The 25063-nt window shown below is 45.5% G+C and overlaps 1 protein-coding gene across 1 annotated transcript in view; it reads left to right on the top strand.

Annotated features, from left to right (window-relative positions):
• Positions 1-1174: 1174 nt before the first annotated feature.
• FANK1 (fibronectin type III and ankyrin repeat domains 1) overlaps positions 1175-25063 on the top strand; it is a 29830-nt gene continuing 5941 nt past the window's right edge. Inside the window, exons 1-7 of the mRNA XM_007449634.1 lie at positions 1175-1196; positions 3868-4045; positions 11497-11621; positions 18656-18737; positions 19998-20072; positions 20927-20992; positions 24216-24381. Of these exons, the coding sequence (XP_007449696.1) occupies positions 1175-1196; positions 3868-4045; positions 11497-11621; positions 18656-18737; positions 19998-20072; positions 20927-20992; positions 24216-24381 (714 nt within the window). The remainder of the gene's footprint in view (positions 1197-3867; positions 4046-11496; positions 11622-18655; positions 18738-19997; positions 20073-20926; positions 20993-24215; positions 24382-25063) is intronic.

The raw sequence follows: 25063 nt of genomic DNA, 5'->3' as shown, positions 1-25063 counted from the left end.
TGTCTCGGGGTCAGCCAAGTCCGTGCTATGATGGCCGTGCCTCCAGTCAGTTTTCATTCGTGGGTGCTGAGCCTCGGAGAGGCTGTGGGTCTGAGAAACTTGGATCACTCCTTAAAAAGTGAGTAACAATAAATCAACTTTCTAGACACCACCGCTTTTCCGGTGTACCAGACCTGGAGGGGGTGATGACTCGCAGCGGGGGGCTCTGACTCTGTCCTGAGCCTGCAGCTGGCGGTGGACCATCTGTGGCCAGTGCCAAGCTAACAGGTAGAGGTCTCAGGTTATGTGCCTGTATCAATGATCAGTAAAGAGCAGAAGACATGAGAGACACGTGCATAACTGGGAATACTATCTTTTTATTCCTCATATAAATTTGTGGTGAACCATTTGGTTGGCCCCTTTGGAGATCTGGCATTCGTTTAGAATTTCTTACCTATCTTAATTTACAATGGGATTGTTATTTTTCTCTTTTATAAAATTGAACTATAGTTGATTTACGATATCATGTTAGTTTCAGGTGTACAGCACAGCGATTCAGTTATACATGTGTGTACATATATATACTTCAGATTCACTTCCCTTATAGCTTATTACAAGATATTGAGTATAGTACCTTGTGCTATACAGTAGGTCCTTGTTGGTTCTCTGTTTTATATACTGTATAGTAGTGTGTATATGTTAATCCCAGTTTTCTAAGCTAGATGTCTTTGGAATAGAAATTTTATCCAGCTTCTACTTATACTGAGGGTAATCCACAAGAGTCTACCAGTCCTGGTCTTTGAATGGTTTTACGGGGCTCTGAAAGAGAAAAAAAAAGAGTTGCTCAGCGACAGTGTCATAATGTAAGGGTGTGAGTCACCATTATGTTCCCCAGCCAGAGTTGCTGGGACAAAATGAGATGAGTCATGTTGAAAGACCCATGTCTGACACGTGGTATGTGATCATTAATTCCTCTCCCCACAGCGTTAATTAGTACTTAGAACACTGAAACAGGTTTCACTAAGAAAACCAACAGCTCCATAAGAGCAATGTATAGCATTTATTTTTATAGTTATTTCTTAAAAGTCAATATTGCAAACGTACGAAAATAATTGAAAATCAGCACATACCCCAATGTACCACATAGGTTGCAAATGTTAAAATTTTGCCATAAATGCCTTAAATTCTTAACGACATGAAACCTTACAAATACAGTGGTAAGTCACCTTCCCTACCTGAGCATACCTCATCCTTTCCCTGACTTTTGCGAGAGAGCTCTATCCTGGCGGTGTACATTCTCCCCATCAGTGTTTTTAACTTAGACTACATACCTATGTATTCATGAATAATATATAGTGTTGTAGGTTCTATAAAAGTTTACATAAGCAGTATAATAACGTAGTGCATCCTTTGAACCTGTGTTTTTCACATACTCATTTGAGGTTTGAGTGTAGAACTTCTTTCTTTTAGCTGCTGCGTAGGATACCATTGCCTGAAATATTCCATAACTGATTTAGATACTTCATATATGTTATTTATTTATCACAAAACACTGTGAGGGGGCTTCCCTGGTGGCGCAGTGGTTGAGAGTCCGCCTGCCGATGCAGGGGACGCGGGTTCGTGCCCCGGTCCGGGAGGATCCCACGTACCGCGGAGCGGCTGGGCCCGTGAGCCATGGCCGCTGAGCTTGCGCGTCCGGAGCCTGTGCTCCACAACCGGAGAGGCCACAACAGTGAGAGGCCCGCGTACTGCAAAAAACAAAAACAAAAACAAAAACAAAAACCACTGTGAGGTGTTTTCGACTGGGTTTCAGAGCATGTATTCAAACCGAGGTTTCTCCAATTCCATTAAGCCATGCTTTCAATAACTATCAGCAAAATAAAGTTGGAAAGAATGAGCCAGCAGGTTGTCTGCTAGTGTGTATCTCTGGGATCTGAACGTAAGGGAACGTGGTGGTTATCTCTCCTCCTGGCCTGGCGCCGGCAAGATCAAGGCAGCCTAGTCTGTGCTGGGGCTGCGCTGCAGGAGGGCCCAGGGTCGGTGGGAGTCAGCTGCAAACGTGGTAAAGCAAGACATTTAGAAAACAATTGATTTACAGTGTTGTGTTTCAAGTATACAGCAAAGTGATTCAGTTATACATATATAAATACGTACATATACTCTTTTTCAGATTTTTTCCACAGATATAGTTCCCTGTGCTATACAGTAGATCCTTGTTGTTCACCCATTTTATATATAGCAGTGTGTATCTGTTCATCCCAAACTCCCAATTTATTTCTCCTCCCCACCTCTACCCGCTTTGGTAACTATAAGTTTGTTTTCCACGTCTGAGTCTATTTCTGTTTTGTAAACAAGTTCACCTGTATCATTTTTTAGATTCCACATAAAAGTGATATCATATGATACTTTGTCTGATTTTTTTCACTTAGTATGATAATCTCTAGTTCTATCCATGTTGCTGCATATAGCACTATTTCATTATTCTTAATGGCTGAGTAATATTCGTGTGTGTGTGTGTGTGTGTATGTGTGTGTGTATACACCACATCTTCTTCATCCATTCATCTGTCAATGGACATTTAGGTTGCTTCCATGTCTTGGCTATTGTGAATAGTGCTGCTGTGAACATTGGGTACATGTATCTTTTCTAATTAGTGTTCTCTCCAGATATCAATAACATTTTTGAGGCCTAAAAGACCCTGAGGGACAGAGAAAGTCATGGATCCAGCCCTCAAGGAATTTAAAATCTAGCAAGGGAGACAAAACTAACATGAAACAGAACAACTGGATGCCGAACAGCTCGGTGCGTGCTGTGCCCCCTGCCAGCTTTTACAGAAATGGGATATCCTGTATCCTGTATTTTTCCCCGCATCTTGATTTCTCCCTCAACAATACCTTCTGGAGATCCTCTCAAGGCATCTAGCATAGAACTAATTTATTTTTAAAGCCTGTGTAATATTCCATACTATGGACATATCTTCATTTATTTGACTATTCTATTATTAATGGGTCATCTCCTATTCACTGTTAATGGCTAAAAAACTTTAATAGTTAATGTCCTCGTATATATGTCCCTGTGTGTTCAGATTTCGGCAGGAGAGTTTACCAAGAGTGGCATGATTGGAGAGGAGGGCATATGTATTTTTAATTTTAATTGGTGCTTCCAGATTGCTTTCTAAAAAGGCTAGAATTCACCACCACCAATGTATGAGTGTCCTCTCCTGACATTGTCACTTCTAACAGTTACATCTCTTTTTAAGTGTCTGACAGTATATAAAGTTATATCTAATTATCATCATTTTCTGCAGCCACTAGGGAATATAAATGCCTTTTTTGGACATTATGTTGGTTATTTTTGCTGTGTTGTCTACTGCTTGTCTTTTGCCTGATTGATATTATTAGCCTTTGGGTTTTTCCTTGGTTAGTTTGTAAGAGCTGTTTATATAGAACAGATATCAACACTTTGTCATCTGTATTACAAATATTTGGACCAGCAATATCATTTGTCTGTTGGCTTTGTTTACCAGCCAGATCACTGAAGGATGATAGCAGCAAACTGCGTTTCATCAGCTCAAAGAAAAATCTAATTCTGTAAGTTAAGTAACCTTTTGGAAGGGTCCATGAGTGAAGTATGATGTCAATGGGTATGGTACAATCTGCTCGTTGACGAATGTGGTAACTCACTGCATCACCCAAATTTTCTATCACTCATGCTTTTCTGATGTTCTTCAAGCCACACGGCGGAATACTCACATGTGTGCCTGACGTATAGGAAAACACGGTTTGATTTTCCAGTAGCTCTAATGCACTCAGCTGATCTTTCTTCCTTATGGAAATAGAGTCCTGAAATACTGTATCTTTTTTCATTTCTAAATTTTTATCTTTTTAGAAATCACACCATCCTCAAAGCCTCATCCACCTGTTGTGGGCAAAGTGACTCATCACAGCATTGAATTATACTGGGATCTGGAGAAGAAAGTCAAGCGGCAGGGACCCCAGGAGCAATGGTTCAGGTTTTCTATTGAAGCAGAAGACCCCAGAATGCACACTTACGGTATCATTTATACGTAGGTGCAACGTTGAACTGCTTAACATTTTGCTTTGATTTCTTGATTAGCTGGAATGGTTTCTATTGTCTCCAAGAAGACTCATTGTGAAATTGAAGGAATGAGTCAGCATCATTTGCATTCATTCTTTTCATGAGTGATGAATTTTGGAAAATAAGGGTGAGCAGTCACTTTGAAATTAAACCTCTTAGACCTTTGAGAGCCCCTTAGGCTTCTGAAATATTCTAATGGTATATTTAAAAAATCCAAAACGTAGAGACAGAATCAAAGGAGAGTTGGATGAAATCAGATGAGGTTCCGCTCAGGCTGTTCTGTTCACAGATGTGACAGCTTCCCGGACCTCGGGAAGTTGTTCCCTTGTTAAGTCTTTCCAACCAACCTGCTACCTTTCTCAGCCTCCATCAGAACCTGTCTTTTGTGCCTTTTCCTTGAATGCACTTCCTTCTATTTTTATACAGCTGGTTCCTTTACACCATGCACATATTATATCAAATACTGGCCCCTCCTCAAAAGGCCACCTGAAGTAGGCGTTCTTCCACCCAGCTGTCCTCTCTGCCATGACCTTGTTTCATTTGCATTGTGAAACCTAGCTCTGCCAGAGTCATTTTACTGTCTACTGTTCATTTTCTGTCTCCCTACCATCATCTAAACTCCACGAGAAGCAGGTAAGATTCCTGCTTGCTTAAGGCTCTTTCCCCAGCTGCAAGACACTGTCAGCACATAGGAGGCCTTCAGAATATTTGTTGTGTCAATAAATAAATGAATGCAACAGGAATAATCAAGAAGTCATTTTTTTTTCTTAGCCTTCACTTCAATCCTTATTTCTTCCTTTGACAGCCTTTGTGTTTTAGGAAGAAGACTAGGAATGAGATGCAGATACGGTTTTATATTAAACTTTTAATTTTGACATAATTGTAGCTTCACATCTGGCTGTAAGAAATAATACAGAGAAATCCCAGGTACCTTTTACCATTTTCCCCAGCGGTAACATTACGGAAAACCGTAGGGCAATATCACAGCCGGCATCCTGGCACTGCTGCAGTCAGGGAACAGTTGCAGCTCTTTGCTGGACTTTTCTCCAGGTGGCGTTGTGGTAAGGGTGCTGATGTGAGGGTACATACGCAGGCTTCGACTGTTACCTGAACCATGGTATCCCTGCGATTTGATGAACGATTCTTTGTACCTAGAAAAGAAAACATGCATTTACCTGAAATGTAGTTGCCATATGAAAATAATTCCTGGCCCGACTACTTGAAGTGTTATTTTAATCATGTCATGTCATGTGTTATTCTCTGGTAAGTAGTTTCCACCCAAAAGCATGAATGATGATATAACAAGTATTTCTGTGGAGAGAGAAAAAGGTATTTTGTTTCCCGTGTTTCTCTTGCACCACAAACCATGCTTGGGCAGGTTAGGTGGGGCTGTCCTGGGTGCTCCGTTGTGTCTCCACTTCTCCTTTGCTGGGTGATCAGCCATGTCCACTGGCCTCCAGCCTGTGTGTCTCTGTGTTGTTATGTTTCCCCCAGAGACCTGAGTGCTGTCTGGCCCGGGAACTCGTCTGGATGGTGGCCTGGCATTGCAGAGCCAGCAGCGAGGCTTTCAGGCCCCCAACTCTAAGCGAGGTTGTGAGATGCTCACTTTCCCTCAGAGAATTAGCACAAACCTTGACACTAGGTGGCAGAGTTAGACTGTGTTAATCCTGACCTCTTTTCGCCATTATATCGCTTTTCCCTAGGTGCATCGTTAAAACTAGCAAATGCCTTTCTTTGAAAAAGCGATCATCTAGACTATCTGACCTTGGGATTGTGGATTTAAGAACTTCGTTTTGACCTGTCAGCTTCTGTTCATCCTCTCCAACAGCCAGTCTTGAATCAGTGCTGTTGTCTTTGACGCGGGCTCTCCTCACAGCCAGTTATATATAGTTTTCATGAGTTCTCCCTTTGCACATCCCTTCTATGCTTTCCCTTGTTAGATTGCGGCATTTCCCCTACTAGGACGCAAGTAGGATCTGTGTTCTGACTTGTCACTGCTGAATCCCCAGGTGCTACAACCGTGTAGCTTATTTGCTGATTGAATGAATTGGCCATTGCCCTCTCTCCCTTCCTTCTATCTCGCTAGGTTAATTTTCTTTTTAATCTTCCTTTTGTCAAATTGTCTTCGATGGGTTTCCATTGCTTGAAGAATGAAGGTCCAACTCCTTACACTAACATTTGATGCCCTTCACAGTTTGCCCACAACCTGCCTTTCTTGCTGTTTCTTATTTCTGGGCATACACCTTTCCACGAAATCTGCTTTACTGTCCTTCTAGTATGCCTTGGCTTCTCCTGCATGTGTGTTCAGCTGTTTTCTCTGTTCAGACAAATCTCTCCTGCTCCATCCTTTCTTCCACCCAAGTCAGATTCTACCTCGACTGAGAAGCTCCCTTTACTCTCCTATTATCTGCCCCTCTAAATTCCTATGATAATTGGTACCCTTATCATGCATTTCATTCATTCAGTCAGCACCTACGATGTGCCACACACTGTTTTGGATGCCGGGGATACAGCACTAGACAAACAGACAAAAATTCCTCCCTCGTGATGAGGAAGACAGACAATAAATAAGATACATAAGTAAAAATATAGTGTGTCAGATGGTGGTTAAGTACCAAGTGCAAAGCAGAGGAGAATAGTTGGGGGCTTGGAGTGGAGGCAAAGAAGGCTTCACTGAGAAGGTGAATCTGTGTAAAGCAAGTGAGGGGTGTCTGGAGCCTCATGAGTATCTGGAAGAATATTCCAGGCAGAAGACACAGCGGGCAGAAGTGTCCGGAGGTGGGATCGTGCCTGGCGTTCCAGAAACACTGAGGAGTGAAGTGAATGAGTAATGGGGTGGGGCCAGCGCGGGGACGGGTCTTGGGGGCTGTCACTCTGTGAGGTGAGAAGCCACTGGACACTGATAAACTGGGGAGGGGTCTGGTGCATATGCTTCGTGAGGGTCACTCTGCCTGCTGAGTGGAGGACAGGCTGTGAGGAGGGAAGGCGGCCAGAGCAGGGAGGGCTAACTAGGAAGCTTCTGCAATAATTTAGGTGGGAGATAACAGAACAGAGTGCGAAAAGTGGTGAAATGAGGGCTTGTGAAGATAGATTTGAAGAGTTTGCTGGTGCACCAGATATGGGATGAGAGAGAAAGAGGGTAGTCAAGGGGCATCAGTAGCATCTCAGGATCGGCCCCATTGGGCTGCAGGAAGCAGCAGCTCCGGAAGCTCAGTGGCTCCCAACGGCAGCCGTGTATTTCCCACACGGAACACCCGTGGTGTGTGGCCAGGCTGGTGGAGTGGCCTCTGCCTGAACGTGGCTACTCATGGTGCCAGCAGAGGCAGAGACTGGGGCTCCCCGTTTCTTGAAGCTTCCACCCGGAATGACACACTGCACCTCTGTTTATATTTCATTGCTCAGAGCAAGTCCTGCCACGTCTGAGCTCCACAGCACTGGGATATAGAGTCCTTGGGAGGGCTCCAAGTACCTGTGAACAAAATCCAGTTTTCCACAGGTGGCACCAAGGTTTTGGCCTGAGCAGCTCAAACCACGGAGACTCGGGATGCAGCGGAAGCTCGTTTGGGGACGATCAGGCATCCAGGTGGAGACATCAAGGAGGCAGTTGGGGAAGAACCAGCCAGGGGAGAGTCTGGGCTGGAGAAATGGATTTCAGAGTCATCAGCAGGTGGCGGGATTGGAAAGCTGGGGGTGAAACATAGTGGGAGAAGAGAAGTCTGGGAACTGAGTCTCTGGGCATTTCAGTACTTACTTTGTTATGTTTCATGTTTGCTCAGCTCTTGCATCAAATATTTGCTTTGGCCGATAACGGAAATAATGGTATGCTTTACACTTTGATATATTTCCTCTACTGGAAATAGAACTCGGAAAAGTTCTAAGATTGCTTCATCCTTTGAGCTACCATGCCTGGGCCGTGTAAAGAAGTGCATCTCCAGACGTTCGATACACAGCTGTTCTGAGATGTCCCTGTGTCTGTGCCGCAGTTGGTGTCACCCCTGTGTGTCTGCAGTGTAGTCGTGGAGGACCCTAGTGAGCAGCTGTGTCTCTGGTCCTCTCCATGGGGCCACTCTACTGATGCTGTGAGAGCCTCCAGCCTCCAATCACTGTGCCCAGTGGTATCTGTTTTCTCAGACAGTTCTGTAATTTATCTTTCCAGGGGTTATGAAGGTGCTGTTTGCTTCATGGTGATCTTACGATGTTTAGCACCGTTGGATTTTATTGGGGGCACTTTTAGTTTTATTTTGGTCTAAAACTATGTTACGTCTTTGCCACCTGGCAATTAAATTCCATTGAGGTTTGAGCATTGTAGTCTCACTGAGCTCCTAAAGATCTTTTCAGATGCCACAAATTGAGGGCTCAGTTTCTATGATTCAAATAGCTATAGTTATGCACCTCTGCTCATGTAACAATAAAACCCACCCGCTCACAAGACTACTTTGTGCCAAGCTGTTATATTTTAGTTTATTGTTGTTGTTGTTTTTTTTTTTTTTTAGACCATGCAGTTTTTCTGAACATTTGTCTTGGTTTCAGAGCTTTTTCTTTCATGGTAAATATATTTGTATCTAGTTTTAACACTTCTGTTTTTTTGGTTTCTTAAGGCTGTCGGTATCATTTCCTGATTGTCTTTATTATAGTTTCTTTGTTGTTGGTACATGATGTATCAGTTATCTATTGCTGTGTAACAAACTGTCCCAAACTTAGTGGTTTTGGTCAAAGTGTAAAATACATGCTTGCTCATGATCCTACAATTTGGGCAGCATGGGGAGGGCAAGTCTCTGTTCCACGTGGTTTTGGCTGGTGCAGCTCTTTTGGGGCTGAAGGATCCAAGTGGTGTCACTCATGTGTCTGATGCCTCTGCTGGGGCAGTGGGGACATTAGGCGGCTGACCGGGCTCCTTTGTTTTCCTTCATTGTCTGGCATCTTCCAGTGACTCTCACCAGGCAACCTGTCCCTCCAGTGGGGAAGTTGAACATCTTTACATGGCAACTGGCTTCCAAGGGAGCAAGAGCAGAAGCTGCCAGGCATATTAGGGCTGGGCCCAGAATTGCACAGCATCCCTTTGCCACATCCCATCCTATTTAAGGGGAGAAGAATTTGACTCTTAACGGTGGGAAGAGTATGTGCAGCTGCAGGATGGGAGGGGTAGCTAAAGGCCACCTTGACTGACGTGGCTTCTTTAGGTGGAGAGAAGTATGCTTCAAGGAAGGGTAGTCTCAGTGAAGAGGGCTGCATCCACCCTTGAAGGGCAGGAGAACACAGATGAAGGTCAGAAGGGCCTCAATGTCCCCTGTGCCACCGCCCCCCCCCATCTTCTTCTTGGCTCGGTTAGAGCTCTGCCCAAGAAGTCACTTAGGTTTTGGTGCCTGGAGTAACTTGTGATGTAGAAAAGGGGGATCTCCTAGTATTCTGGACTTCATTTCAGCTTAAAATTGTACGTTTTGGATAATCGACAAAGGGCAAAGGGTCTTTGGAAAACATTTCCTGTTTTCAAACGTGGTCCTCCAGGTCTCTGAGCTGAGACTCCTCTCAGGAGCACAGATCCAGACCTGCCTGATTGCCCGACACTAGATTTTTCTGTCAGTTACCCTTTGCTCTCACCTAACCATTCATTCCCCTGAGATTCCTTGTCCTTCCAGTCCACGTGGCTTTCTCAGACTGCCTGGGTCCTTCCTTCCCCTGCCTATCCTCCTGTCTGTTCTGGAAGTTGCTTGCCCCATGTCTCACTTTACATCAGAGGCCTCTCTGCTAAGGACATGCTTTGGGGCCCCCTCTCCCCTCACTCACTCCTCACAGTAGAGGAGTTACTTGTCTGATGGGTGAGTTTGGGAGCTAGAAGGCTTTCTGGGTCATCTTAAACTGTCCTGAAGGGTTCGCCTCCCCCTGGAGCAATGGTGGGCTTGGCTCTCTATGCACTCTGGGCACTGTGCCTGCATCTTTGGGGAGACACTGCTTTTCCAGTGGGTTTATCAGTAATGATGGCAACTCCAGTGCTGTCATTTCAGCCTGATGCAGCTGTCACGCCTCACTGTCCTGGACTGCCCCTGTTCTTGCACCCATCAGCAAGAGTTGACAGATGCATCTCGGCCCTGAACTGGTCCAGGGCTGCATCCCCAGCCCGGCCCAGCACCTCCCAGGTAGTGGGCACTAGATAGGTTTGGTGAGTTGCATGGAAAGGAATTGATGTATAAATACTTAGGTAGCACATCAACATTTTTGAAAGATTAGTTGTGAACCCCAAAGTATGATTCTGGCCTCTGTACAAGTCTGCTGAGAATGAAGGGAAAGTTATAGACAGAAAATGGGAAAAAAGGTGGTAAGCCTGGCATCCAAGGGGCTGTGGAGAGTGTCCTGAAGGGAGGAGGGCAGGGCCTGGGCTGGATGTGGAAGCAGGAAAGAAGAGCTGGAGATAGTACATCCGCACTCCCTCTCCACCCACCCTGCACACACACAGATCAAGTCTTTGAGGTGTAAGGAAAGAAAGATTTAGATGAAGGCTTCGAAAAGAGATACATGGAATTTAATCAGATGCTAATAAAGGTTTTCGGCAGCAAAGGGGAGCTGAGATTTTGGGACTGTTGGGATAGACATACAACTCCTTGGACCTCTGGAGACCTGGTATCCTAGAAAGTGCGGCAAGTCAAAACCAGACCCCCAGGCCCTGCTTCACGGCCAGAGGGCCGGGATCTCGGCGCCTTCACTGGGTCTCAGCCTCTCCTGAGCCGGCAGCACTACCCGCCTGCGTTTCCTGGTGCTCGTTTTTCCGCTCCAAACGATCCAACTCAAGTCTTTCTGCCTGGAGGCCTGCAGATTTCTCCATCGCAGCCTCAAATCAGTTTTCTGTTCTCCAAGTGTTCAGCACCCGCTTCCTACAAACGTTTTCCTAGGTGAACCTGACTGTGTGGCATGATGGGAGAGTCATTTCTGTGCTGCCCATCTCCCCAGCTGCCCGGAGGCTCTGACCAGTCACGCCCTCTCCCTGCAGTGGGATTTTGCCCGCAATAGGTACAAAGTGGCGCCCATCCACCCGAAGACCCCACCCAGCAGTCACGTATGTGCTGCTTGGACTGCTGAGCTTAGCTTTCAGTTGTGAAACTTTGCCATATGAGGACACACACACAAAAAATCATGGGTTAATGTGATCATTTCTCCAAAGTACAAAATCGTGAGCCAGTTGTGTGTCAGCCCTGGGGGTGGGGGGCTGTGGCATCGAGGGCACCTGCCGGGCAGGGGTGGATGCCTGTCCTGTCCTCCATGCTCAAGAGTTCAGCCCAGGGTGAGAGACGGACAGCCACCAAGGTCAGCTCTGTACCGGGGGTAGACAGTGCTCAGAAATCCCTTCCACTTGCTCTTCTAATACCTTTCAGAGGACGCTGCCCCGATTACCTGGTGTCATCATCACATGTGTCTCCTTCCGTCTAGGGGATATGCGACTAAGCATGTTGTGGAAGGTCTGCACCCACGGACCCTGTACAGGTTTCGACTGAAGGTCACCAGCCCCTCCGGAGAGCATGAGTACAGCCCGGTGGTCTCGGTATCTACGACCAGTGAGTATGCAGAACTCGAAACTCATTTATCTAAAGGTGACAAGCAATGTGAAGGTGAAGGTATTCTGCTTTCTGCTTGGCCTTACCGGAAACAGAAACCGTTCCATTTCTAAGCACTGTGATAACATTGTTCACTGGCCGGGCTTGGCTGTCGCATAAGGGAGGTTGAATTACGCTTGAACAAATGCAAGAGCTGTTTTGTGCCAGCGCTTCCCTGGGAGGGCACGTTCAGAAAAAAAAGGATGGAGTCACCTTTCTCAGGAAATGGGCCAGAGGGGTGCGGGCCGAGCAAGGATTCCCACGCGGAGAAACAGGCTGGCCCCGGGCGACCTCAGGTGAGAGGACCACTCAGCATTTCGTCCCTTTTGGACAGCTTCAGTGTATCTGTCAAGACTTGACACAGCAGTCTGATCCCTGGGAACCTGGGGGTGAGGAACAGTGGACAGCACTGCTTCTGTCCACAGGACGCAGGGAGGGGGCCCACACAGAGGTGGGGACAGAGGCCGCATCCTTTGCCCAGGGCAGATCTAAGGGTGCAAATATTTTCTGGGATCAGTATTTTCTTTCTTTTTTTTAAAGATTTTTTGTTTTTAATTAATTTATTTTTGGCTGCGTTGGGTCTTCATTGCTGTGCGCGGGCTTTCTCTAGTTGCGGCAAGCAGGGGCTACTCTTCCTTGTGGTGCATGGGCTTCTCATTGCAGTGGCTTCTCGTTGTGGAGCGTGGGCTCTAGGCACGCGGGCTTCAGTAGTTGCAGCACATGGGCTCAGTAGTTGTGGCTCGCGGGCTGTAGAGTGCAGGCTCAGTTGTAGCACACGGGCTCAGTGGCTGTGGCTCGTGGGCTCTAGAGCATAGGCTCAGTAGTTGTGGCGCACGGGCTTAGTTGCTCCGTGGCATGTGGGATCTTCCCGGACCAGGGCTCGGACGCGTGTCCCCTGCATTGCCAGGCAGATTCTTAACCACCGTGCCACCAGGGAAGTCCCTGTGATTGGTATTTTAAAACATTTTGAAGGTGTGTGTGTATGAAGTGCCATCTTTGACCTAGAATATTGTGAAGATTAAAATGGTCAGAAGTGTTTTTCACTTCTGAAAATACCCACCCACCGAAAATACAGACAAATCTTTGTTTTTTTTATAAAGAAGATGTTGGGGGTAGGAGTTTATTAATTAATTAACTTACTTTTGCTGTGTTGGGTCTTCGTTTCTGTGCGAGGGCTTTCTCTAGTTGTGGCGAGCGGGGGCCACTCTTCATCGCGGTGCGCGGGCCTCTCACTACTGCGGCCTCTCTTGTTGCGGAGCACAAGCTCCAGATGCGCAGGCTCAGTAGTTGTGACTCACGGGCCCAGTTGCTCTGCGGCATGTGGGATCTTCCCAGACCAGGGCTCGAACCCGTGTCCCCTGCATTGGCAGGCAGATTCTCAACCACTGCGCCACCAGGGAAGCCCCCAGACAAATCTTTTTTTGATTGCACAAAGGGAGTTAAACATTATTTAAAATTTTTGTGAGTTAAACGTTATTTTAAAATTTCAGTCAATGTAGCATTTGGCTTGTATACACACACACACACACACACACATATATATTTTCTGTGACTTGCAGTTGTGTCCTTTAGGCATTTACTGATGGACATTTTTGTGCAGATGAAAGGTAATTCAGATTTTGAGTTGGTTCATAACACCTTCCGTTGCAAACAAGGCATTAGGGGATTGGATCTCAGTTTAGCGAACTGAGAATTTAGTTAAAGCTGAGGGTGGTGATGCCATATACAACCCCCAAACAGTGCTCAGCTAGCCGTGGAGAAATAGAGTTTCAGAGGAGACTTTTGATGTGAAATGGTCGATTCCAGAGATGCAGATCAGGAAAGAGGGCTTGGCCCTGAATCTGGTGAGGGTGAAAGCATTTGCTTTTCTATGGGAGATATTGAGCTCCTGGAGTTTTTAGGGGCAAGAAAAGAAGGCAGAGCAGCAGACCGAGCCTTACTTCTTTGTGTATTGAGGGAAGGCACAGAGAAGGGAAGAGAGGGGGCAGAAGAAAAGAGGGCAAAGGCAGCCCAGCGTGTGGAAAGGGGCTCTGGAGGGCAGCTCCTCCGGGCCCCCTTTGGGCTCCCTCCCGTCCCCCCCCACCCCCAGCCACTGCTGCACTCCTCTGGCTCTGCCGCTGCATTCTGGGATGCCCTCCCTCCCCACTGCTGGGCCTACCGCGCCCACTCCGGGGCAGAGCTCTGTTCCAGGCCATTCCTCGTGTGGCTTCCCCTGTTTGCTCTGCACTCTGCTCCGCTCCCGCACAGAGCGCTGTCTCACCACCTCTAGTAATGCTCCTTTGCCTCTTATTTTACTTATTCGTTCATCTTTTTTGTCTTCCACCTACCGTGCGTGCTCCTGAGGGGCCAGGGTGATGGGTCAGTCATGTCTAGTTATAGAAGATCCTTAAGAAATGGTTGGATGGATGGCGAACGAAAAGCCCCCAGTCAGTACTGGGGGGAGGAGGAGGTCTGATTGGCTCAGCTTGCCTTCCTGTCTCTTGGGAGATGGATCTGGTTCCCACTGGCTGGGGAGAGGCCCCCTGAACCTGCCGGGTGAGGGTGAACTGGGCATAGAGCCAGTTGTGGTAGGTGGACCCTAGGATCCTGAATACCACATCAAAGCCAGGGCAGGGGCTCCTGGGCCTTTGGCCAGAGGTCACATGGAGTCAGGGCAGCATCTGGAGCTCTTCTAGGAAGGCAGAGACCATCACAGCGCTCGGTCTGTCGGCTGACGAGGGCGGTGCCTGCAGGCCAGGTGTGCCTTCTCCTTGCTCAGCTGGCTTCTGAGAGGCAGCCGCGGAAAATTGGTCCAATGGTCCAAGGCCTTTGTCACTGCAGTCCATGGCTTCCGTGGCTCATCAGACAAGACCTCCTGCGGGGACGAGGGTGGGCTGGAGATGAGGCTCCTGGTGATGCCCTGGGAGCCGAGTGTCAGGTCACAGCACACGTGCCTGCAGCCAGGATGCACTCTCAACCTCAGGACGCTCTCCTGGGTGGGAAGGACCAGGTAACCCTCCTGGCTGGCTGCTGCCGCCTTAGGCTGCTGCTCTTAGCATATCCAAAGCAGACTCTCGTAAGGAGGCAGATCATGCTAAACAAAGAATTAAAAATGTGCACATTATATAAAACAAGTGAAAATGCTTCTGTGGGTTGATAATTTGCATTCGGTTAGAAAGTGCTTTAATGAATCACAAAAGCATGTATTTTGAATAAAGGATGCTCAGCCTTTTCTTCCCCCCCCCCAGGTAAAGGACATGAGTCTCTTGTTTAAATGAGGCAGCATGCAATTTTAATCAGTTGGGCCCTTAAAAAGAAAGGAAAACAGCTGCTGCTTGTTAATTGGCAAATATTTTTTGCCAATGAGCTCATCATTTATTCACTGTTTTTAATAGAGACTTAAATTCCACCAAGGAAGGCGTTATCACCACATTTTAATATCTGTCGGGATATGTGCAGCTAAATGACCCTCTTGCAGAGCATGAGCAGTGGTTTCCCAAAGATCTCTCTGCGCCGCCCCCCTCGCCAGGCATCCCCTCCTGTGGTCCTGCTCGATGACGGGCGTCCTCACCACGGGCAGCCTCCGTTCAATATTTGTAATAATTGTGACACCCTGGTAAACATTAGAAAAACAAACCCACAAAGGCAAAGCCTGCCTTTTCCATATTCCATTGCACTTATTGATAGCAGTCCCTTGGGCCAGGCCCACAATGTCTTGAAGGATTCGGGGGCAGAGGACTGGAACATTCTGCTCACCCTGGAATGTCCCCTCTCTTCTTCATGACTCCCGCCTAAAGTGGGAGTAGAAAGAACTGCTCTGCCCTGCAAACAAGAGCCTCTGCGCTTTTCTGTTCTCTGTCAAATTCCTGTAACCTGTGAGGCTCTGTCGTGCCTCGGTTGACTCCTCTCTGGGCTGGCGGTCATCCTCAGTACCTCGTTGCCTTCCTGGCAGGGGTCTGAGAGGGTTAATGAGTTAGTGCTGAGAAGGAGCTTTCATGCCCCAATGATAGTTATTGCCTCCTTTTGCTGGAACTCAGCAAGCAGGGAATGATGAACAATTATGTTGTTTTCCTTCTCTTCCGTGAGATGTCCCTTTGATCCCAGGATAAGTTGGGAGAGCGCTGATGACCCCTCGCAGAAACTGGAATAGGCAATACATTTATTGAAATTATACCATACTATCAAGATACCCTGGTCTCTGCTATGCACGGTCCTCGAGCTTCTAAGCGCGAAATGAACTTATTCTGATATTTGCACGCTGCACAGCTCCCTGGGTAGGATGGGAAGTGCCCGTACCGGGAGGGCCATGCTGGGCAGGTAAGAGGGATGATGTGGACTGAGGTGGTCAGGGCGTAATGTGCTGGGTGCTGCGTGTGCTTTTAGAGCTTTCCCTCAAATCCCAAGAAGTTAGCACTTTTCCGAAGCTTTCTAAGCTTTAGGCCTCCCCTTGCACTTCGCACTTTGCAGGGGCTGGGGGTTCATGTGTGTGTATTTAATATGTCTGCTTGTATACAAAATTTAGTAAGAGTGAAGCATAGAATGGATTGGTCAGCTACCTCGACATCTATTAAGCCCCAAACGAAGGAGTGTGGCTTTTCGGAAGACCTCCCTTTGAGCTCTGATGTTGCCCCCTCCTGTCTGGGTGACCTTGGACAACTCACTCCGCCTTTCTGGCCCTGTTTTGTGGTCTGAAGGCGATTAAAAGCATCATGTGAAGTTCTAGAGACAGCTTAGTTAATTGGATCTAGTTAGGATACCATACTTTCAAATTAAGTAGAAATAGGATGAGCTTCCTATGTCCTTCTAGATGATTCTGTGCAAATCACTTATTTTGGTGTTTTTAGTGGCAATTGATGTTTGAGAGTCACAGAAGTAGGGGCCGTTTGGTGGGATAATGAAGACTTTCCCACCACACCATCCTTCGCCTCCTTTCTGGGAAGCGAGAGGGAAGAGGAACTTGCCATGTGTTTCATTTGCCCACTAAAGTATGGGTCATGTTAAGTCCGTATGACTCTAGTGCAGGGATTCTCAGCATCTGCGTGGTTGGTGACTGGGGCTGCCCCGTGTCTGTAGGGTGTTTAGAGAGTATCCCTGGCCTCCAGCCACTAGATGCCAGTAGTATCAATCCTTAAGTTGTGACAACCAAAAATGTCACTAGACTTTACCAAATGTCCTCCAGGGGGCAAAAGTCTGCCCCCTCCCATAGCCCCTCGCGAAAGCCATGACCTCCCTCAGAAGGCCAGGGACTGCCGTGGGCCTTGTCCTCTGGTGGGTTATCATGATACATTTATTTGAGGCTTTTGGTCTAAAACTATGCATGGAATGATGAAAAGGAAGTATAATATAGCTAAGACATCTTGAGGAGATTGGCAAGCTCAAGCAGACAAAATTGTTATTTCAAAACAATTTTAACTTGGCTTGAATTTATTTTTACCAGAACAGAAGAAAAGGGTATCAGCTAAAGGTCACTCTGACAGGGATCTCTTCATTCTTCTGCCCCACTGTTTCCCGGTTTGTACTTTGTCCAGCGAAAAATCCTCCAAGGAAACCAGGAGAAAATCGGCTTCTGTGCCTGGGAACTGGCGTCTCAGAGTTTTTCCACCGTGAGGAGCAGGGACTGGGAATTTTACTTCCCCGCTGGCTGAGACGGCCAGGGGCCTCTGCAGGCCAGACTGTAAGAGGGAGGTTAAGGGGCGGGGTGAGGCCCAGGGGGTAGTCTGGGGTGCGGTGGGAGGATAGAGTGGAGGGGATGTTTTCTTTCAGGGTTGAGAATAGTAACAGCTGAAAGTGGGCCCTGCAGTGTGAAGGGCAAGAGAGGGACATGTGTGTCTCATTCTCTCTGGGGCTCCCAGTGTCAAGACTAGGCATGTAAGGTATACATGAACCTTTGTTGGGGGGCACGGGTTTGATCCCCGGTCAGGGAATTAAGATCCCACATGGTGCGGCCGAAAAACCCCACCACCAACAAAAAATGAAACAAATTTGTTGAATAAGTGAATGAGCCTTTTTGAGATGGCCGAAGCCAGAGATTATCAGCTCATTGCCTGTGCAGGCGGGTAGGGTGCTAAGTGTGGGAGGGGGCTGGGCAGCAGGCGGGAGAGAAAGGTGGGCTGCCCAGGACCAGGGCAGCTGCTGCTCTGTTACTATCACCTTGACAACAGATACTTACGACGTACAGGTGCTAGTCCAGCACTTCACTTGTATTATTTCATTTAAACTTAATCCTAATCATCCAAAAAGTCAGAATGTCAGGGAAGGTGAACCAAATGAAACCATGAAATAAACATCCTGATGGACGGGCTTCTTTCACTTGGTCCTGAGCTCACACACTGCTCATTTTTGGACTCCTGCCCCATTCTCTTCCACGAGGAGTTCGTGCACGAAGGGCTGCCCCTCTTCCATTGTTCCTTTACTGTTTCTCAGAATCCCTCGCCTGCTTTTCTCCACTTGGCAGGCTCGCTCCCACAATCAGGCTTTCTCACAATGTTCTACCTCTCTGGGTATGAGCCCTTCTGCCTCCACAAGCTCAGAGGAGGCAAGGCCAACGTGAATGTAATGTTCCTGGGAAGGACTGAAATTGTGGATTTCCAATGTTAAAGCAGTCTGTCTTTTTTCGTTTGTTGTTCACATAGTTTAGTGACTCCTTGGCAAACAAAACCAGCACATTGTGACAATGGTGGAGCTTTCCCTTGCTCATAAGGGACATTTATTATGTCTTCTGAAATCTGAAAGGATTATTTTCAAATATCAAAATAACATCCACACAGCAGTACTTTCATAACTTGAAAATGTCCCAAGCCTTTAGGACAGTCTAAATGTTCTTCTCTTAATATGTGAAAACAAGGTCTATTTTCAGTAGGAGTGGAGTACGTCATGTAAGAGATACTCAGCGGAATTGCCAAGTGCCTTCTTGAAGGTGAACATGAACATCCACTCAAGGCCACAGGAGGAATAGAGCTGGAATGAACCTTCTTTCATTATATTTTGGATGACTGCTTTCCATCTACTTTCTTCAGGAGAACCCATAAGTAGTGAACACTTGCATAGAGCTGTCAACGTGAACGATGAAGATTTGCTGCTTCGAATACTACAAGGAGGGTGAGAGAGCTCTGCCTTTTAAAAACTTAAAAATTTTTTTTAAATGCCCAGTAAGTGTTTAGAAATGCGTTCATGCAGCTTAACTTGATTTTCCTAAAATTGCCCACAGCTTTGAAACTGGCTCCAAAATTGATCTCAGGTGACTGGTGTGAGTGCAGCATGGCTCATAAAGATGACCGTAGACAGCCCCATGTAAATGGTATATTTTGTCATTATTTAATGAACATTGAAAACAGATATGACAAGTCTGGGTGTCATATATTCTTCCCAGAAATAACTTATGACTCTTGCTTATATGCTGTAGCATTTAGGCAAATTTTGCCCCTAAATGCCCGCGTCTAATTCCTGATGAAATTAAGGAATCACTAAATCAGCTGTTTCTAACTCAAAAGGCTGATAAAACCCTAGAGGGAAGATGTTGAATACAGTTGCCGCCAAGGAGATACTTGAAGCTGTCTCCCAAATGAAAACAGGACAACGTTATGTAGATCGTTTTTGAATTGGTAGTTGAGTTGTGCCTTAGAAGACATGTGTGAATTGAGGCTCTGTAAATTGGAGAAGGTTCCCGAAAAACACCACAGCTTCTAAGCTGCTATTGAAGAGCTGGGCTTTCTTTTGTTTGTTTGTTTGTTTTTTTGTTTTTGCGGTACACGGGCCTCTCACCGCTGTGGCCTCTCCCGTTGCGGAGCACAGGCTCCGGACGTGCAAGCTCAGCGGCCACGGCTCACGGGCCCAGCCGCTCCGCGGCATGTGGGATCTTCCCGGACCGGGGCACGAACCTGTGTCCCCTGCATTGGCAGGCGGACTCTCAACCACTGCGCCACCGGGGAAGCCCGAAGAACTGGGCTTTCTTCTTTGAGCAGCAGTGCTTTATGCCCAGTGGGTGCAGTGGGGACCAGGCTCGTGTTGGGTGGAGCTGAGAGCCTGCAGTGAAGCCACTGTGTCCCCCGCTAGTTTAGAGGGGCCGTGCTCTTCGTAGAGGATTTTAGCAGACTACGTAATGGTTCTGAATTGAAGGAAATGCCTATTTTAAGTGAAATTACAGCAATTTCCTCTTCTTTCCTTGTGAATTTGAATCCTTTAAAACATTAGGCAGGGCAGTCTAAGACAACAAAAACTTAATGGCGCAGAAAGAACTGGAATTTTCAGGAAAATGAACCATTTTAACCACCTGTGCCCTGAAAGAGAAGTCAGCTGTGAATTCACAGGGAGCTGTGTGGGCACGTTCATCTCTTTTTTTTTCCCTCTGTTTCCCCCAAGCAACGTGAAGGTTGATGTTCCCAATAAGTTTGGCTTTACTGCTCTGATGGTCGCTGCCCAGAGAGGATACACCAGGTATGGCTCTTCCCTCTGCATCCCTTAGGGAGGGGTTGAGCCCCTCGCTCCTCCCAAAGGCTCCTCTCAGGATGGGGACGGGAGGGGAAGGGCCGTCGGGGGTGGGGGTGGGGGAACCCAGCTTCAGTTCTCTTTCCAAAATTGAGCCATGTAGGGGCTGAACAGAAGTTCAGCTGCTTTTATCATAAAGTCACACAACATGCAGGAGAGGGTATAAAAATGTATAATCATGTGATAAGGAAGAGAGATAGCCATTTTAATTACATTTTGCAAGGTATTTTATATGTCCTGGGAAAACTGGTTATTAGAATGTGAATTTCTTTAAAAAAAAGAAAGGGGAGGGATATTCATTCTAGAAAACAAATTTCCCTGATAGGTTGCTCAGATATAATTTCCACTGACTCAATATTTTCTCTCCTCCTCACGGAGATACACATAAATACTAAGAGCTTATTTTTTCCAACATATTTATATTTAACTAAAATGCCATTTTTAAAGAAATAGAAATGGATTTTCATTAGATTCTGCCATTTGAAAATGTATTTCCAATGGTCATTAAAGTGAGAGTGAGTTAGTTTCATAGTCTAACTTGTTTCATGTGGTATAGTTTTTTGTTTTCAATGACTAATTCACGTAAAGGGTAAAAAACTGTTGTTGTTGTTTTTTTTGGTGTGGAGAGGCAGTTTCTTGCTTTAGTAATGCCCTGTCTTTAAAGCCAGCTGCCTCTGAAGATGGAGAAGAGAGAGTTGCCAGGACAGGTCTTAAATATAGAGTCGTTCACTTTTACTGGGTTATCGTGGGTTCCTATTCATCAAAGCTGCTTATCCAGCGACTCTGAAATTTGTCTTGTTTAGGCTTGTGAAAATCCTCGTTTCTAATGGCACAGATGTGAATCTGCAGAATGGAAGTGGCAAGGACAGGTAGGTATGGAACATGCCCTAAGCTGTCCCCATACTTGTGTTACTAGGCTTGGGTTTTTGATTTACCCAAATATTTTCTCGTTTCTTTTGACAGTCCTGAGAGGTGATAGGTCTCAAAGGAGCGATGGCAACTCAAAAACTGGCTTATTCACTTGTCCACTTATTCTTCCACTCAACAGGGTATTTTGGGGGATATCCATTATAATGCATCTGCCTTCCCTAGCTTGAGCCCGGCAGACACTAAGCGCTCAGTAAGTGATAGTTACTCAAGCAGCTTTCTCCAGCCGTGTGCTGGGCATTTGGTTTTAAGTGCCTGTGGCCCTTTGTACCTCCCTAAGGGCTCTCATTGCATATCGCCTGACTCTGTTAACTAGAAGTCTTCGGTGTTTCCAAGGAAGCAAAAGGCATTCACAAAGATACAACTCAGTTACTTCCCTGAGGTGAAAGGGCTGAGTGCCTTGCAGGAGAAGTTTGTGGAAAGAACATGATACTTGGAAACTTGTTCTTACAATGATGAGAGAATGTTTTAGAAAGACATAAAAATAATCACTAATCTAGGAATTAAGTTTAATGAATTAATTCAAATCAACCAATATTTATTGAATGACTGCCACATGCCAGGCTCTGTGCTTGGCACTTGGGTAGAACAGTGAATAAAATGCAAAGCCTTTGCTCAAGGAGCTTATAGTCACGTGATGTATGCCGATCAAAGGTTTATGCACTGCAAACTAGTATGTAAGGAGTAGCTACAAAACACTGATCAAATATGGTAGAGGCCACAAAGAGGACATCAACTTCTAAAACCAGAAAGCCTACCTACCACACTCTCTGAACATAGTGCAGCAGTAGATTTTAGTAACACTGAAAAAATCACTTAAGTTCAAACAGTAGTTTTTCAAATAACTCTTAGGTATTTTTGGAACTAAGCCATCAATTCAAGAAGTTTGAAAAAATAATAGTGCCATTTTAAAAAGAAAAAAGAAAACTTGAGAGGTATGAAAGAAGAATTTTTAAAAAGTAGAAATTGATTATAAAATTGTTGAGAAATGTAAGAGCTACCTCTTAAACCAAAGCTACACAATAAAATGGACCAATTTTGTAAATCTCAGAGGAAAGAAAAAATTAGAAATCTGAAAGGATCATAACAGTATAGAGCAAATTTAAGCATGAAAAGAAAGTGGTACACCTGCATCTAAAATAGATTTGATTAAATCATTGAAATGGGTACTTTTTAAGAGAAAATTTAAACCATCAAAATCAACTGAAGAAGTAGAACATCCAAAATAGCCAATATCCGTACAAGAAATTAGAAAATTTATTAAAAGATCACCTCCAAAATAGGTTCTGTGGTTTGTCTGTTCTACCAATGAGCTTGTTCAGATTTTCTAGGTACTGATAATAACCTTGAACTTTTGAACTTTTCCACAGCAGAGAGGAAGCTGGAAAGCTACAGAGGATAGCCTTATTGATAAAATCTGATAGAAAGAAAGCTATTTGTACGTCTTTATGTGAAGACATTTATGTATCTCTTCCATCCTAGCTAAGGGATCATGCAGGAGGGTAAGGATGTCTAGATCAGGAAATTTCTTAATGCTTCCCATCAGTAGACTGAAGGTGAAAAAAAGCCTGTGTGTGTGTGTAACTGGTCCTCTGTCTCTTTTTTATTTAAAAAATTTTTTCTTATAGCAATGACTTTTGAGGAGACGGGATCAATTATCTTAGAGGATGCCCTATGTTCTTGATCTGCTCAGTTGTCTCCTAGGTGTGAAGGAGGCATTTAACTTGTTCATTGTTTCCAATAAAGTTAAAATTAGGTTTAAAGGCTTGATTGGATTCAGGTTAACATTTTTAGCAAGAGCACTTCAGAGCTGGTGTTGTGGCTTCAGTTTGCCTCTGTCAGGCCTGTGATGCAGGTTGCCCTCAGTTGGTGATTCTACTTCTCATCCTTTGGTGAGCATGTAACAGCTAAGTCTTTCCTTTGTGAAGATATAGCTTCCCATTGCAATTAGAAAATAATCTATGGGTTAGAAATTCAGTACAGTGTGAATATCCTGTTCTCCATTAAACGTTCATCCAAAAATTTTAGCATCTACTGTGATCCTTGCCTGAATCAGTTATTTAATTGGGACTTGGCGAAAAGTGATTTTCTAATTCCATGATTCCTCCCATATTTATTAGCTGTGTAGTCTTCTGTTAACAAGAGCTTTCCCTCATCAGCTGGGGATGGACTACATTGTATTCTATAGAGACAACATAAATGTTTATTTAAGTACCAATATTTAGAGTAAGGAATTGGTTTAATAGTTATCTCTAATAGTGTCCAATGAGATTTTTTTCTTTCTCTTTTATGAATATCATCATGGACTGGTAGATGTTTTTAAATCCAACATTTTACTCTATTACAGTGATTATTCATTTTTTGGAGGTATAATTCACATACCATAAAATTCATTCTGCTACAATGTACAATTCAGCATTTAAAAATATATCAACAAAGTTGTGTAACCACCATCACTGTATAAATCCAGAGGATTTTCATCAACACAGAAAAAAGCCCTATATTCATTAGCAGTCACTTACCATCTCCTCCTTCCAGCTTCAGCAACCACTAACCTGCTAGTTCTGTCTCTATGGATTTGTCTATTCTGGACATTTCATGTAAATGAAATCATCTTATGTGGCCTCTTGTGTCTGGCTTTTATTTAGCATAATTTTTTTTTTTTTTTTTTTTTTTATTTTTTTTTTTTTTTTTTTTTTTTTTTTTCTGTATGCGGGCCTCTCCCTGTTGCGGCCTCTCCCATTGCGGACGGAGCACAGGCTCCAGATGCGCAGGCTCAGCGGCCATGGCTCACGGGCCCAGCCGCTCCGCGGCATGTGGGATCTTCCCAGACCGGGGCACGAACCTGTGTCCCCTGCATCGGCAGGCGGACTCGCAACCACTGCGCCACCAGGGAAGCCCCTAACATAATGTTTTAAGGTTCATCTACATTGTAGCATATATCAGTACTTCCTTTTTACGGCCAAATTATATTCCATTGTATGGATATACCACAATGTGTCTATTCATCAGTTGATAGACACATACATTTTATGTGAGTAATTTTCATGGCTTTTCCACCCAAATTAGGATTTCTCTCTTAGGTTTAATCCAGGGAGGGTAAATGCAGACCTGAGTGTGGAGACCCCATTTATAGCCAAATGCTTCTTCTGCTGTGTGTTGCAGTCTAATGCTTGCGTGCTACGCAGGACACCTAGATGTTGTGAAATACCTCCGAAGGCACGGTGCTTCCTGGGATACTAGAGACCTAGGAGGCTGTACAGCTCTGCACTGGGCTGCAGATGGAGGCCACTGCAATGTGATTGAGTGGATGATAAAGGACGGCTGTGAGGTACGGATTGTCCTTGTTAACTACACACGTAGAGCTAAGAACCTAAATGCTGTTCTGTAGGGTTTAGGACAAGCAGGGCCTTATGTGGATGTCTTTTGATTAGTTGAACCTAGAAATGCTAGAGAAAGTTCTCTGACTTACGAGCAAGAAAGTTCCTGAAGGCTTGGGAAAAAAAAAAAGATCGTTATAGAATTGTTATGATAACGAGGATTCAGATCGTCATGGAGGTTCATCTCGGGTGGGGGAAAATGAAACAGTGCTGAATCCAGAGCTGGACCTGATGCTTCTTTGTTTATTCCTCTGTTCATTCCCTGTGCCAGCAAAGCTTGATGGTGCCTCTAAAACGCACCAGATACTGTTGGACGTGCTGGACGCACCAAGATGTTCAGAACTCCTACAGCCATACTGCTGCTTATTGCTTTTAGAATTAGATTCTTTTTATTCTTGGGTTTGCTTTAAAGATTAGTCATTAAAAAAAACTTCCGGGCTTCCCTGGTGGTGCAGTGGTTGGGAGTCCGCCTGCCGATGCAGGGGATACGGGTTCGTGTCCCGGTCTGGGGGGATCCCACATGCCGTGGAGCGGCTGGGCCCGTGAGCTATGGCCGCTGAGCCTGCTCGTCCGGAGCCTGTGCTCCACAATGGGAGAGGCCGCAACAGTGAGAGGCCCACATACCGCAAAAAA

The sequence above is a fragment of the Lipotes vexillifer genome, unplaced genomic scaffold (genome assembly GCF_000442215.2).
Source record: "Lipotes vexillifer unplaced genomic scaffold, Lipotes_vexillifer_v1.1 scaffold1262, whole genome shotgun sequence".
NCBI lineage: Eukaryota > Metazoa > Chordata > Mammalia > Artiodactyla > Lipotidae > Lipotes > Lipotes vexillifer.
This window is presented reverse-complemented; position numbering and strand designations above follow the sequence as displayed.